This window comes from Ptychodera flava, chromosome 16 (assembly GCF_041260155.1).
Source record: "Ptychodera flava strain L36383 chromosome 16, AS_Pfla_20210202, whole genome shotgun sequence".
NCBI classification, from domain to species: Eukaryota; Metazoa; Hemichordata; class Enteropneusta; family Ptychoderidae; genus Ptychodera; species Ptychodera flava.
In genome coordinates, this window is record NC_091943.1 from 2202280 (window position 1) to 2219452 (window position 17173).

Consider the following 17173-nt stretch of genomic DNA (forward strand, 5'->3'; position numbering starts at 1 on the left):
TGCCAAGTTTTGTGATTTTGTCAAGTCAAATAAGCATAGTTTAACGTTATACCTCTGGTCAGCTTCATTTCTTGACCATCTGCAACGTAGGACTTTATTACATACACTTGAATGGCAATGAAGTCAGCAGTTGTAAACGTCTTCTTATTGTATAAAGCAAGGAAGCTTTAATTCATTTATTATGAGAGAGGGTGAGCTGGAGGAAAGGGGATGATTCATATTCTGAAAACCCGTACCGAGGGAGGGTCATATTCTGAACAACATTGTTTTGGAGGTAAAATTTTACACTATGATAGTTTAGTGAACACAAATTCTCAGTATTCTAATTCACCCGTGTAAAGGGACAGAAACATGTACAATGTAATGAGAACTGCCAATAGCTGACGGAAAATTTCAAATTTTGACAGAGCTCAGAACTAATCCACTGATTTCACTCGAAGTTGTCAGCACTTTGCCTTAAGAACTACATGCATTAAAGAAGTGCTATATGCTACGTTTAGTGGGAAATGGCATTTTGCATGTTCGTTCTCTGTGTCAACTACAACGGCATCATTTTTAAACAATGTAATAAGATTGATTGTTTAATGTATCCTGCACACTCAAAAATCCAGCAAAATATCTTACTGTTTGAAATAAATTGGTTTCTGATGATTACAGCTAAGACATATCTATACCAAAATCGAAATATTTTTCAACGCCAAAGTAAAATTGAGTAAGCTTACAGGGGAGGGTCAAGTTCAACAAGTTTGTTAAAGGGGAAGGTCATAAATGAGAAAAAGGAATTGGGACAACATTTCAAACTACCAAATACGCTCCACTTTCGTCCGTTTCCCATATAATAGATTTAAATCTGCCTTACAAAATGCATAAATGCCAAATATTGAGCACTATGTACAGTAGCCAGTCCAAGAGTCTACAAAATTGAAGACAACAGAAAGTATGTCTCTAAAGTATACCACTAGACAGTCACGGTGTAGATGTGCGAGCACTGTTATCAAAAGTCTGGAAAGAAATACCAAGGACAAGGAGAGCTTGCAGTTGTCTGCAGAACAAACTTTCCAAGCGACACGGAAATATTTGAACTGCTTTACTTTTGCTTTTGAAATACGTAATATTCATGAAAATAAACATTTCCATTTGAAAGGGAACGTTCAATACATAAGGCAATATCCACTGTTGGGGGCAATTGGGTGACTGTACAGAGACGAAGATGATTCAGTTTTAAGAATGCGTTCGCGACTTTTTCAATTTAAAAATATACAGTCACCTGTAATCTAAACATGCCCGTATTTGGTCAAATGGGCGTTCCTAGGTGTTCAAAATGCCCATGTGGGGGCGCTGTTTTTAAAAAGCGGCCACCCTCTTGAAATCTATGATTGGTTAGATTTTCTCTTTCCATGGTAACTGTGGCAAAATTGGAACAGGTGACAGTATACCTTTAATACTGGTCAAAACACGTAAATTGTAAATCGACCGGCCCAGTGCATGGCTTTTAGCTGAGATGACCTTCTCAGTGAATTCACACATGTGTCTTGAATGAGCAAATGGCCACCTTGTAATTTTACTAAACATTGAAAGTTTCACTACATTAACTTATATAAATTTTTAAAAAGTACAGCTTTGTAGCCTTTTCGAGGCTATGCTCAAAAAATTCAAGCCTAAAGGTTTGTTTCTGTAGGGTATTTTGCGTTGTCTTCGAAATGAAAAAGTAATGAAGAAATTTGTGTACATCTGACAAATTTTCACGGTGGAATCTTGTCCAGCAAATATATAATCTTAAGGGTAAGGGCACCGTACTCTTGTTTTTAAAATATGGCCACAAATTCACTATAGACCTGTAACGAGGCAGAAATGGGTCAGTGAACCCACGCCTGCCGTGAACCCAGACTTAGCCACTGTCGGCAGAGGGCGTATTGTTAGCCACTGCGCATGACTGAATTGTAGTTTCTATCACTTCCGGTTTCGCTGGCAAGTGAAGTGGAAGCTGCCCCTCTGTGATCATTAGGACCTCCATCACCATGATTAACAGTCTGTTTATCATAAACGCATCGGGGTAAGTTCAGATTGATTTAAATTTTCCTTAAATGAGATGATTCTGGTCTTTCTATCGGAGACGTACTCGTAAATGCAATAAATTTACGAATATGAAAGACCACCATTTCCGTAATGCTGGAGAATCGATATCGAATGAATGACATGGCCGAACTATGTTAATTTGTGATAGCTTCTGCATCGAGTTGACGTATATGTTGGTTTAAAAACAAATGAACTTCAACGGTATATGCCCATTTAAAGCTTGTCATTAGGGGGAAATGGCCGTTTACCTATTGTTCAGAATTTGAGTAACAGAATCGAGCAGTGTGTGTACATCTGGCTATGAATTCAGTTGTCTATATCGATGGTATCGATCAGCAACTCCAAACATAGTTGCAATAATTGTAGCCGGCGCTACACAGCCAATACGCCAGAAAAAGCCGGCGCACAGCCCGAGGTCTACAATTACTGCAGCTTCTTCAAAAATTGTATTGGTCCATAGTCATGTGATAAATAGCACTCTGCACATTACAATGCAATTTTTGATCCATTTCCTTTTGCCATGCTAAAATGTATTTCATGATTATCCTGTAGGGACATTTTTATGGAAAAGCACTGGAAAAGTGTTATTAACAAGTCTGTCTGTGATTACTTCTTTGAAGCCCAGGAAAAGGTAAGATTTGAGGGACAGGAACATAGCTTGGTGGTGGTATCACAGCAAGCAAAATTACCCTCTCAGTCTGTTTGGATTATCAGTTTAGCAATACTTACCATGTATACAAAATTTTCGGGAGAGTCTTCATCACTACAGCCATACTGCATGTAATCAACTGAAGGCTTCAATATTTTCATCTGTATATGACACCCCTGGTTACAACAGAAGTAGTATCACAAGATTTAGACTGCAGCGCTAATTTTAATATTGGTCTGGTACAAGGAGAGAGTCAGTGATATCTGCAGATTGACAGTATTTATTGATCCTAGTAACTTGAGGTTTCATTAATTTTTTCCACATGAAACCACTGGTTATAACAAAAGTACTGTATAGTGCAAAACACTTCGGATTAGCTGCATGCTTTTGTAGCGATTTTGAATTTCATTGCAATCAGCAGGTTTTTGATTGAGCTTAAAAGACATCTTGACCACAGTCAGTATGGGGGAAAGTTTTAATAAATAAATTTAAACACTTAGCTAAATTACCTTTAAAAAATGCTACCTAAAATGACTATTTTTACAATAATTTCCCAAGATAATTACCGTAGCCCTTGTGGACTATAGCTAGCATTTTGAATTTTACTCTGTTACAGGCATCATCACCCAATGACGTACCTCCAGTAATCAACACTCCCCATCATTATCTTATAAGTATATTTAGGAACCAGCTCTACTTTGTGGCTGTTGTTACAACAGAAGGTAAGGTTTCAGCTGTCTTACAACCAACATTTGTTTAATTCTGTTCAATTACATGTGTATGTATTAGTGTATTGTTGATTGACAAATCTATTGCCTAGACCATGCTGGTAGCTTTTTCTGTTTCATGTATGCAATGATACATACCGGTATACCTCTGAGGATAATGATATACATTATATTCCAAACAAGGGACTATACGCTTCAATGGTAGATGACATTTTTCTGACGTTAGGAAGACAAATTGTCTACTGCCTCGAGGTTACTTAGTCCCCCGTTTGAGTTAAAATGTTTTAATTACGTGCCTTTCCTGCACAGTATTCAGTCAAAATATTTGAGTTTACATGCAAATGACAAATATTTGCTTTATTTCCACGATAAACATAGGTCCATCAAAAATAGAATAATTTTCAGCATCAAACAGCACATGGATAGATTTACAATCATAGTCATACATTCTTGTTATTTTTTGTGAATATTTTTCTGAAAACCAAGGTTTCTATGTAAAATAGGTAATCTGATAATGTTAAATCTCAAAATTGTCAAGTTAAAAAAGTTCCAGCTCACTTCCAGTGAAATAATGACTATTCAGCCCACTATATTATCAATAAGTTACCATTGAATCCTGTAGGACATGTGACATTCCATATAAGAGGCATGTTATAATAACAATTTGATAAACTACATGTGAAAAATATTTCCTCAAGTGCGATTCCTTGTACAGTAGTTTTGTCACCTCTTGTTGTTTGATTTTATTAAGCTTCCTTTCAAGGAATCAAGAGTTTTATATACGCAGCATCCTGAAGAGCTTTGTGTACGAGATTATAATGTGCATTACAGTATATAGATGCTGAAGTATAACATATCTTAAGTGTAAGATACTAACTAGAATAGAAACAGTTCTTCCATACTGATTCATCTCATTTATTATTTAACACTTTCCAAAATTTCTGTTGATACCTTAGTGCTCTTTCAGAGAAGTGAGAACTGACACTCTAAAATACATGTAGCTATTAAATTCACAGAATGAGATTATGTTTCTTGAAGTGAATACAAGATTGCTATGATACACTGGTCTTGCCCCAAGACAGTGATATGAGTGAATGAGCTTGCATGTATTCACTCATAAAATACATGGGAAGGTGCGATGGGAATCATGCAGTGTTATTCTTGTATGGATATGTCCTGAATTGATACCAGCTCAATCTTTGTTAATCTGAGTTTTTTCAAATGTTTTTCCTTGTACATGGTGACTGATAGATTTGTACACAGTCTCATGGTCTCTGTGTGGAAACTTACATGTACAGTTGTTTGCTTGGCACTTTTCTCTATGGATGTGGGGGTTAGAAGCTACATGTAGTATGACCGGGAAAAAGACCATGTGCTGTTTACTGTTACATACAACCCATGCCTTTGTCTTTCCACAGTTCCACCATTGTTTGTGATAGAGTTTCTTCATCGCGTTGTGGATACCTTTGAAGACTATTTCAATGAATGCACTGAGAGTACCATCAAAGACAACTTTGTAGTAGTGTATGAAGTAAGTAGTGAAATACAACTAGTGACATGGATATTTGAATCCATTGCCTTCCACGTGTGCTCATGTAATCAAAACCTTTGAAGTTTCCCTGTAGAATTACTCTTTTGTACGATCATAAGTTTTGCAGTTTGACTTTCTGGTAAGTTGTTGGACCTTTACTTCAAGTTGACCCAAAGTTGTCTGCAAGAAACCTTTCACGGCAATATGAAAGCAGCAAGCCAAAGATGATGAGCTCTACAGTGTCCTCTCCATAGCCTCTTGTCGGTGGATGACATCCCTTTGTATGTTACTCAGGTGATTCCATGGTGTGTGGGTCTTTTCAGTGCAAACCATCATCCAATAGGCAAGTGCCCACTTACCAGATTAGGTACCCAATAGCCACTACCCAATAAAGCAATGAGGAGTAAAGTGTCTTACATGGTGCTGGAGTGTTGAACTTGCCATCCTCCAACAATGAATCTGTTACGCCAGGACTTACCATGTCTTAAACTTACCATTCTCTGATAGTGAGTCAGGTACCAACATCACTGACCCACAATGCCTCCACTGGGATCCTGGTCCCTTCACAGCTTTTGTTTCAAATAAGCATGCTTCATTATTCCTTTTCAACCACCATGTCCATCACCCATCACAGTCATTGTGTGCGGTTCTACTGGAATGACTGCCAATAGAAACAGTACTACCAGTAGTATGGGCTGTTTGTGTGGATCTGAAACTGAGAGGAACATTTCCTCAAAGTTCCTCAAGGAAACTGTAAACCATTTGGTTTCACATTGAATAAAAAATGACAAGCAGGGTCCTGCACGCAAATTTGTACATCAGGAATCAAAGTACCCTTAATTTAATGATATTTGAACTTCACAATGGCTGAAGGCTTGTCTTTTTAGCTCACATTTGGTATACCAATGTGAGGTTATCGTATAAGCTGAATCAGTTCATTTGCATCTGATTTGCATGTCTGTATGTCTGTATATTTGTGGGTATGTGCGGATGTATGTCCGTCACACACAAAGGCTCCCATACCGCCAAAGCTACCGTCTCAGTATTTGGTGTACAGGTAGATGTAGGGGGTTGAGATGTGAATTTGTTCAAATGAACACATCAGTGTCAAAAATGTGCAAATGAGGTATAAAAAGTGAAATTCTGCGAATGTGCAGGCCAGTAAGAAACCGGCCAACTTCACTGATCTTGAGTTATTTCCTGTCATTGTTTATGAACTGTTACATATTAACAGACCTGCTCAAACCATAGACAGTAGAGGGGAGAAGACCGTCTATGGTCAAACTAAGAGGGGCTTGTTTCTGCTATGCATGTTGCTAAAGTTGACCTCCAGTACCTAAAGTTTCAGACCTTAATTACTTTTGTCATTCTTGTTTTTCTGGTTTAAATATTTCTTGTTGTTAGCTACTATAGACTATAGTCTATAGAAGCTATTGGGATGGGTATCCGTCCGGCGTCCGTCGTCAGTCTGTATGTATGTATGTATGTATGTATGTATGTATGTATGTATGTATGTCCGTTTGTGAGGCGTCCGTCCACTCAAATATCTTGAGAACCGCAGTACTTACTGATTTGATATTTGTTGTGTAGATGAAAAATATGATTTTGAGAAACTGTTTTTTTAATTTTTTGATATTGTTGAAAATAGGCAAATTAATGCCAAAAAAGGTGTTTTTGGTAAAAAATCTTCTTCTTCATAACCGCTGGTCAGACAGCTTTGTTATTTGGTATACAGGTCCCTAGGGGTAACCCAACTTAGACTTGTTCAAATTGTGATGAAATATGCAAATCTGTATTTTTAAGGAATTTTTTTGTCATTTTTGGTCAAAATTTGACTTACATTGTATGTAATTCTTGTACTGTATAAACCCTATCAATTCACCCAGAAAAAAATAATTAATGTGATTTTAAATAATTGAATTAATTAGGAAATCATCAAAGCCAAAATAATTTTAGTGTAGAATTATCAGAAAGTTCAACTTTTTTTGACAGTTCATAGTGAAATGCTTACCATCTTGGAGGATTAAAACATGTAAAGGCAACTTTCCTGAATCCCAACTTTGACATATTCTGAACCGTCATTTATTGTGCCCTGTATGTTATCTAAAAGAAATTGCTCAAAATAGTCAATAGAGATAGAGATAGAGATAGAGAAAGTTCTAATTTCCATTTATGGTTGACTTGGTAAGGATAAAATAAAATTACTTTTTGAGGAAAAAAATAGAGTGGTCAATTAAAAGAGTGGTCAAAGTGATAGGGTTTTTATGGTAAAGCTTGGCTGTAAGATTCCTCATGTGCTATTTATAGCAATTGTGCAATCTGTGTAAACAGTGCAATGAAAGTTACATGATTCCTTATAATGCTTTTGATGACCTTGAACTTCTTAAAGTTTCAAACATTTGTCTCTTCAGTGTGCTTTCTCTGAGTATGTACAGTCTCAACTTATTCAACAGAACTCACTTACAATGTTAATGAAAGATATCCACCTTCTTCATCAATACATGTGTCACAAAAGGTTATTCTCTACATAACACAGCAGAGCTCTGTCAACTGTTGAGTTGCTTGTTCTTTCAAAACCGCTGGTCAGACAGCTTTAATATTTGGTTTACAAGTCCCTAGGATGACCTTAGTGAGATAATTTCATACAGTCAGGAAATACTTAATTTTGTATCCATGTCTATAGTAGCTTCAGGGACTTTGGCCCTATGTTTTTTCTGGTTGTACTGTGCAGAAATCATTGTCATAACATCAACATAGAATTTTCCTGCACTGAACAGATAGAAACAACATTTATTGTTGATCTTTGGTACCCATACTGGTATATACCAATTCTGATCAAATTTGAGAGACACCGTATAATTGCGGTATTTTTTAACTGATATCAACTCCACTGGAAAATAATAAATTTTGAGTTTGCTTTAGACAAAACACAAGCAGGTGGAAAGTTTGTGGAAAGTTTGCACAAGTATTGTTAGAGTGTGAGGGGTCTGAATATGTACTATGGAGATTCATTATACCTTACCATGTGACATTAAAATACAAAATTAAAAACACAAAGATGGCCAAGCAATAAGCAGAAAGTGCCATAAAAGAATATTTTTATTGTCTGTGAAATGAGTTTTCAATACAAGTGATATGAATGCATGAATGCATTGTCTTTTCCCAAGTTCTTCTATAATACCTTGGGTCTTACCTTGTAGAGCTTTTGAATAGATCTGAATATTGTTTTATAATATGAGAAATGTGAAATCAGTGTAACAAGACGTGGAAAAAAACATAAAGCAGTACATGTACACAATACTCAACAATTACAACTAAGGCAATGGTATTATAGATTTCTCTAAAGTACTGTTGGGAAAGTAATGGACATGTCGATAAAATGCAGTATAGAGAATCTCCCATACAAAATTGCATTGCACTTTTTGCATAATTATATTTTGTTTGTTTCTTTGAAGCTTTTGGAAGAAATGCTTGACAATGGTTTTCCCTTGGCAACGGAATCAAACATCCTGAAAGAGTTGATCAAACCACCCAATTTGATCCGAACGGTAGTCAATACTGTCACTGGTGGAACCAAGTAAGTCACGCCAGCCATATCATTTGTTATCTTTCAAAACAGCTTTGTGTATGTAACCTTGGCAATAATAGCCACCGCAACCGATTTTGAAAATACACAATGTGTCTGTTAATGCTGTACTGGACTCTACAACATCTACAGATACTCTGTGAATATGGAATTTTGACTTACACTTTTCTTTCATCTATACTTTCATAAGGCCTCTTTTCATAGTAGACATGTATGTATGAACTCTTACACAATCTGGTAGTTCAAAGGATTCTTTTTGATACAGTCTACCAGGAACCTCCACGAGGGGATGTTGAGGGGTAGACACCCCCAGTGTTTTGCCCAGAGTGCGTTCTTGCGTCTTTTGACGCAAAATTAGCAACAATGTCCCGCAAAAATACCGGACATGGGTCACAGGGACGCACTAAAATCAGAGCTAGAATTGTAAGTCCAGCGTCCACAGAGAGACTACTTTTTTAGCAACCAAATTACACACTTGATAGCCCATATAGTTATTGCTTCTCTATTGAGACAATGAAACTTTTAAAAATTAGTCCTATTTTTTTGTCACAATGTAAACACTAATGGAAAATCAGTTAGTCTGTTACAGTCTACGATTCATGGTATGAGCAAGGCGATGTGTGCGTCCGGCCACTGGGCCCTGCAGCCTTGGGGACAAACTCAAATACCGGGCCACTTACGATCCCGATTTCGGAAGCGGAAGGCTTGTAAAAAGAACAACAAACTTTTCACAAAGCAAATTTTATTGACCAACAACTTTGAATGAAACGTTTACTTGTAAATATACGCTAGTACAGTGACGTACGGGGAATCAAATTTTCAGTCCCTATACTAGCCCGGGCACATGGCATCAAACGGAATTGACTGCACGTGTATCTGGTGTACTGGAAGCTCATGACTTCACCTAAAAATATCATCAACCCCACAATTTTGTTGAAACTATATCCCTGACTTTCAAAGTAGTAATTTGCCTTAAATTTCCCCAGAAGGAGTCTAATACAACTCGCCGATCGTCTGCTCGCCGGAGAGATCGAGGTCACCATGCTGAATTCCTTATATAGTCAAGAACCCCTAGCTCGATTGTAGCTGATCTTAACAAGAACCGCCTAGCTTGCCAAACAGCGTTATGGCAATGTGCTATTGCTATCATGAGGATCAAGGAGTTTTCTCAGATATTTGTGTTTTCAAACTATATTTTTTGCAATTTTCAGGGAAAATTGTCAGTCATTGGAGCAATTATAAAAAAGAAGAGAACTTTATAGCAGTAATGAAAAAAACCCAGGTTACAATGTGCATCAAACTATTGTCTTCAACCACTTCTAGTTCTGGAGTCATAAGTGTAATGAAACATCTTCTTTATTTCTGTTAAACACATGTAATGCAGTAACTGGCAAGAATCCCCATAAAAGAAAAATGCGCATGAAATTGATTTTATCATGATGATGTCTTTTTTACAATTCAAAACTGTAAATACAACCAGTTTAAATGACTTTGTCACAGACCATTATAGGAGACGTCCAGCAATCTTAATTTTACTATGAATGTATGTATTTATGATATCAAATTTTCGATGGAAAACAACAGCCCTACATGTTTACAATACCTTTCTGCCTTGGTGACTTTACTTTGCTTTGCATTCTTCGCTCACACATTGACCCCCTATCGTAACTCAGTGTCCCCCTATTTTAACAGTGATGGGACACTGTGTCCCACCTTTACAATTCCTGGGCAAAACACTGCACCCCTCTGTTTTTTGGCAACCTATTCATATGTTAATAACCATACAAAAGAATATGTTTTCACGATGAGAGACTGTGCAAATTATGCATTATTATGTAAATGATGCCACTCTGCTTCAACTGAGCATGCAGAATGCTACATGTGTAGTCATAGTATTATGCAGTATACTCTCTCACTCTCTACATTCTAAAACTCTCAAAACATTTGTCAGCCGTACACCAGTACCTGTTATACGTAGCATTTTCTTGTGTCACAAAGAATTATGCTGAGTCAGTGGTGAGTCAGTTTAGCTCAGAGAAAATACTGATCATGTGATGACTACATGTTGGTGCTTTTTTGGTGCTACCCATATCTAATAAGTACCAAACTGGCTGATGCAAAGTGCTTAAATTTCTAATTTGTGTGGATTTATGGTGAAGCAAGAGTGATTGAACACATGCTTTCTTCATGATAGTGTAATGGTTGTTTTGCATTTTAGTGTCAGCGATCAGCTTCCTACTGGTCAGCTGTCAAATGTGCCATGGAGGCGTACAGGTGTGAAATACACAAACAATGAGGCTTACTTTGATGTGATTGAAGAAGTTGATGCCATAATTGACAAATCGGTAAGAGCAGTGTAGATTATTACCATATTAATCCACTCCCTTTGTGGCAAAGGTATACCCCATGTTTCTCAGTACAGCAAAGGCATCTAAAACTACTGTCGAATGCCTCTGTCAAGATTTTGTCGAGTTGAGCACAGAAAAGTAGTACAAAAGTGTGAGTTTTCATATCATGAAAAGGAAAAAACCTAACTTTTGTGTATAAATCTTAAAGAGGACCTGTAATGTTTTGTTGTTGAGTTGACCGAATCCAAATTTGTCACTGTTAGTAATTGTACTAGTAATTTGATTCCAGTGCCGCTGTTAATGTTGAAGGAGAAGTATTACAAACTACTAATGCAGTAATTGCAGACCATTTCCTTTTCTCCTGAAATAAAATTTTGTTCAAAGGCTGAGTCTTCCATATATGGAACATGCACTGAAAAGATTACTGGTATTTCACATTTTCAGTCACAACTTAAAAATCTGTGTCAATGATTGTACTGGTAATTGTTCCCTACAAAGGCCAAATATCAGTGTATTTCACTTGAGTTTCTGCTCTTATGCTTGTTCTTGGATCATGCAAACATGTGTATGATATGTAATATGTACATGTATATGACTGACATCAGGTTATAGTGAACATGTATCTCTTCATGAAGGAGGTACATTCATACCTTGTCACATTGAATGAATTAATGCTTGTTGTCCCAGTCAATACAAACACTTCGTGGATTGCATTCCTTTTTCATAGGGCTCCACAGTGTTTGCTGAAATCCAGGGTTACATTGACTGCTGCATAAAACTGTCCGGAATGCCTGACCTGACCATGTCTTTCATGAACCATAGACTGCTCGATGATGTTAGCTTCCATCCGTGTGTCAGATACAAGAGATGGGAGGTATGTATTGATAGGTGTTAATATATTTTATTGCAGTCAGGCACTTGTAATCCATGGGTCGTAATACATGTTTGACAATACATACAATATTACATGTAACCCTTTTCCTGCCAGACAGTATCACTTCCCCATCAGCTAAGTCGGTAAAAAGCGGTATTAAGCAAAAACATGACGTATTTTCACCCTCATGGCTTGGTCTGTTTTAGCATCTTTAGTCCAAAAAATTAAATTTACAGTATTTATGTTTTCAACAGCTTTCACATGTACAGTATTATGATAATATACATCATATGGAATATGTTGTGTTTCATTAATTTTAACCATCTTGACCTGGTGGTGAAATATGGACTTGGCAGGAAAAGGGTTAATGTTCACTGTCTGATTTCAATACAGTGATGGGAAAGAACTCCACTGCGTTTAAATTGAATTCAAATTAGAGAACTTGCCAGTCTGAGACTAAACTTTCAACAGCAGACACAGAAATGACAAATATGATTTTTGACATCTGAACACCCTCTAGCCCATCATTTCAGTGAAATTTTTTGCATTTTGAAATATGACAGTTATGTTGATGTGAGCTGTGTCCATGTACACAATAGTCAGAAGAGCTCTGAACTCAATACTCCTTTTTTTATGAAGACTGTGGACTTTTAATGCAGATGTCCTGCTTATTCTTAGTTTATTTTACCAATGAAGGCATCGCCTTGCAAACTTTGTGCAAGACAATACTTATAGTCATAAAAATACAAGAATGTCAGAAGCATACACATTGTATATTTACATCAGTCACATTTATGGAGCTATTTATTTTTGTTATTTATATCTGATGTTTATTTCTATCTTTGCAGTCAGAGCGTATCATATCCTTTGTGCCTCCTGATGGCAATTTTAGACTAGTGTCGTATCACATCAGTTCACAGAGGTGAGAATCCCCAGTGTAATACAAAGTGTGAACACAAAATTGTATGTTGCTTTGTGTGTGTCAGCTGCAGTGTTAAGTTAAAGCCATTGTGATGTAGGAGATCAGAGAATAGCGCGTCCATAGCTTGTCTTTGAAATCAATACTTAGACATCGCGCATGTACTCCACATGTACCCATGTTTGTTACATTTGTATACATATATTTTTTGTTCATATGCATTAACACACATGTATGCTAAATCTGATATTTATGATTATGAAAGTAAGTTGCCAGGTGTGCATTTATTGGTAATTTTTTTAGCTCACCCTTCTTATTCTTATACATCAGTGTGAATATCAGTCCTTCATTAGAATGACAGAAGATATCAGAGCATAGAATGTAACTTAAGCATGTGCAAGGGATATGAGGCCCACATAGCTACATGTATTTGCATTCTTTGGTGTCGATATAGCAACATTTGGTTTTACAAAAGTTGATGGTAGGCACAGTGTGTGAAATGGCATGTTCTTATATATTCACAATATAAATCAGGTATTCTACTGTGTGATCTGGCCAACTATTAGCTCAACTTTGTGTAAATTGCTAGATCAAAGGAAGAGAATCGTATACATGGACATGCATCTTGTCTCGGTACTAATTTGGACACAAACTCCTTTACAGTTGCGAAAGCTAGACTGTCTGACATTTTCTTGAAAAGTAGGACATTGTAATATTTTAAATTTCACATGTATGAAAATTCGCCATCATGTGACTCCTTGCAGAAAGCAATTAATGGCCTCAGGGATAGAAATTATTTGTTGACAGGAATATTTGCATCTGTGTAGCCGACATTTTACACATGTGCCCTTCAAATAACTTTAAACATGCAATTTTGTCTCTTCTACTTTGATATTTTCTTTCATTTCCAGCATGGTGGCAATTCCAATCTACATAAGGCCTCAGATTTCTTTCAAAGAGGGGAGTGGTAGATTTGACATCACGGTGGGACCTAAACAAACCATGGGTAAAACAGTAAGTTGTCAGTGTTTCTCATGATCAGAAACAAATCTGTCTTGATGTTTGCCTTAAAAGCAGAAACACAATCAGGGCAGATTGTAAAGCCCTGTATTTATGCTTGAATGGCTTTGGTTAATTTCAGTTTTTTGACACTTTGTCCAAATTATCGATTCACTGACACTTTAGGATAGTTTTAGTCACTGGGTTTCTGTTGGAATGCCTTTGTGTGTATTAGGAAGCAAGCATCATCTGATCCAAAATCTGGCAGATCATCTCACGTACTGATGTGAAAAAAAAGTCTTTGTGTTGTCATAATGCAGGTAATAACAGATAATGGAAATCATACCCATCTGTAATCCATAACACAAGGTCAAAATTACCAAATGTACACATAGAAAATATACACATCGACACAAAACAGCACAGAACAGACAGTAAAGCACCTGTACACACAACAAAGTCAAATTCATGAGAGAAAAATACATGGACCTCTGGCCAAAAGGCCAAGAAGTGATGTCAGGTGTTTCGAAAATAGTAAAAGTGCATCCTGCCTCACATGTGGTACCAGCCATATATCAATCTGTTAGTCAAATACATGTAGGTAGTGGTCATTAACTAAGGTCCAATGTCACTGATGCTTTCAGCGATCATTTGTGGAAGAGCGATGCTGTATTTATCCAACAGCTTGTTATACCTGCCAAAAAAGCATTTGAATGAAGAGACAAGTCTTTCATAGTAGAACATGCACATCCCAGTTAGTGGATCTCATCTTGAAGAATTATAAGATTGAATAATTTAAACAAACTGCACACAGCAAACGAGTGTCTCTTTCCTCCCTCCAAATCAGGTTGATCATGTTGTGATAACGGCAGAACTGCCCAAAGTGGTCCTGAATGTGAACCTCACAGCAACACAGGGAAATCACAGCTTTGATCCGGTCAACAAGACGCTGACCTGGGAAGTCGGCAAGATCAATCCGCAAAAATTGCCCAGCATTAAAGGAAGTGTAAGTGCTTACTCTGGAGAAGAGTGAAAATCATGCAGTATTCAGTTTTCTTTAGAGAATATAAAAGTTTTCTCTCATGTTTACTGTAAAGGTTACAGACAATGCGTATTTTCTTTGGATTCCACAGATTACTAGGAATTTTCATGCTTGTTTTTGTTGTTTTTTTCAACAGATGAACCTTCAAAGCGGAGCTCCAATCCCAGAGGCCAATCCCACAATCAATGTAAGAATTTACAGAATACATTGGCATAAGAGAGTTACTGCTTGTGTTTTACAATGTGTGTGGTTGACAATCTACTTCACACCTGAACGTGTTGTTTTTTGAGAGAAGCAAAATGCATGAGAGGAAGTAAAAGAAATCAGGCCTGTAATTGTAGGAAGAACACTTCAAACAATGCTGCCTTGCATAAAATGAAATTATAGTGAGACATTCTTATAAGTATTTTAAACAAAGTGGCACAAGTGACCTTGCAAATAGAGTTGTTGCAAGTGACCTTGCAAATAGAGTTGTTGCAAGTGACCTTGCAAATAGAGTTATTGCAAGTGACCTTGCTAGTAGAGTTGTTGCAAAATAGAAGTGAGTAGCTATATGATAGCAAAGGGTCACTCAGTGAAAGTTACCAAATATTTTCTTTTATCTCTGCAGGCACAGTTCAATATTCAGCAGATGGCAATTTCAGGGTTAAAGGTCAACAGATTAGATATGTACGGTGAGGTGAGTATGTTAGAGAGGCTTTGCAATAAATGTGTGGATATATAATTATTATATTGGCCTGTATCGATGTTGAGTAATAAATACAAAATGAAGTGTGTCCACTCATTCTATGAAAGAGTAATTTTGGTATGACTTTCGTTCAACATTGTTGATGTAATGTAAGTCCTTATGTTGAGTTAGTTTTGACAGAAGTATGCTTAGCAAATGGTCCCACAGTGCTCGGATTGTTGGTCATTCAACAGATTGAACAAATAACATTATTTTGAAACAGAAACTTGACCATGATTTACAAGATGGTGTACATTCTGTTTGCGGGCGAATGCAACTTCGACTTGACTGTTTGGGTTTAAAACCATCTTATGTGAATTTCAAAATTTTACCAAATATTTGACACTCAGTGTATTTGTACTCAATGCACTATGTTGCACTTGTAACCAGCATTTGGGCATAGCATTTGTATGTATGGAAAGTACGTCTGTTCATTTTTGTTGCTTGGACATCATATCTCTCTTCTCTTCATTTCCCTTTCAGAAATATAAGCCATTCAAGGGTGTCAAGTATGTGACCAAAGCTGGTAAATTCCAAGTCAGGACATGAGAGAGGCGTCATTATAATATTATTATTATTATTATTCAAGTAACATATATTCACTAGGTACTCAGAATAACGCTACCCCATCAGCTGTTTGAACTCTTAGGGTATTCCATTGAGCCTGCCTTTGTCATAACTTTGGTCTACGTTGAAATTCAGCGTGACCAACCTAGAGGTGTGTCTTTACCTCTTGCAGCAAGCCATGTGAAAGTAAAGTGTGGGTTTATTTATTTATGATCCACATTTTTAGTCAGACTATGTATAAAATCTAGCCTTTGCTTCATGTTTGTGCTTCCTGACATCAAACAAAGTAAGACTGTGTTTACATTGTCCACTGTGTATGTCAATGGCAAGACAGATTCATCCGGCATCTGCCATTTTATATCGTACACACCCTTAACCAGAAATCGTATCCTTCATTCTCTTTCAAAATCAAGATCTATAAAATCATGGGCCACTTGCACAAATTTTAGTGCAAGGAAAAGTAAATTTGGTGATACTTTGAAATTAAAACGTGATGCTATCCCCATGTTAACCTTATCAGGTAAATTTCTTTTATTTTGAAATAAAACATGATGGTGAAAAACTGGATGCACTCTGTAAGATTCAAAACAAAACAAAATACCGGTAAAATATTGTTAAAATGTGTGAATCTGAATACTTGTCCACATGGCAAAGCACTGTAGATTTCCCATAGTTCATTACGATTTGTATCCTCGGAGATTCCTCAGTGAAGTCTACCATGTCTCCCATGTGTAGACAAATTCATAGACTAGTTGTAAAAATTCTGAAAACGTACTTTAAGGACACTATTCTTCTCAATTCTTATTTCAAATTATTTGGAAAAATTTGCATGATTGAAATTTTTTGTAAATTTTCCGCTGATTGTGTCTTTAGCCATAAAGAATAATGTGATCAAAAGTAGGGAGACTAATTGCACCTGTTTTTTGAAACAAAATGATATTGAGTTTTTTCTGATGGAAATGACAAAAGAAATTTGCATGCTAAATTTTCTCAGAGAATGACCCCTTCAGTTCATCATAACTTGCTGCCCAAAAAGCAAGGCATTTGCAGTACCTTAAGAATGTGACTTTTATAGTTGTTTAATGGTTATTTGGAAACTTTCACTGAAATATCTAAATGTATTTTTA

General features: G+C 36.7%; 1 protein-coding gene across 1 annotated transcript; it reads left to right on the forward strand.

Moving 5' to 3' along the window:
* Positions 1–1933: 1933 nt before the first annotated feature.
* LOC139152507 (AP-3 complex subunit mu-1-like) lies at positions 1934–17173 on the forward strand. Its single transcript, XM_070725668.1, has 13 exons — positions 1934–2053; positions 2629–2707; positions 3342–3447; positions 4872–4984; positions 8440–8561; positions 10789–10915; positions 11646–11792; positions 12641–12714; positions 13623–13725; positions 14558–14716; positions 14889–14939; positions 15363–15431; positions 15963–17173. Exons 1-13 carry the CDS (start codon positions 2019–2021, stop codon positions 16026–16028), a joined length of 1251 nt encoding a protein of 416 aa, XP_070581769.1. The 5' UTR covers positions 1934–2018; the 3' UTR covers positions 16029–17173.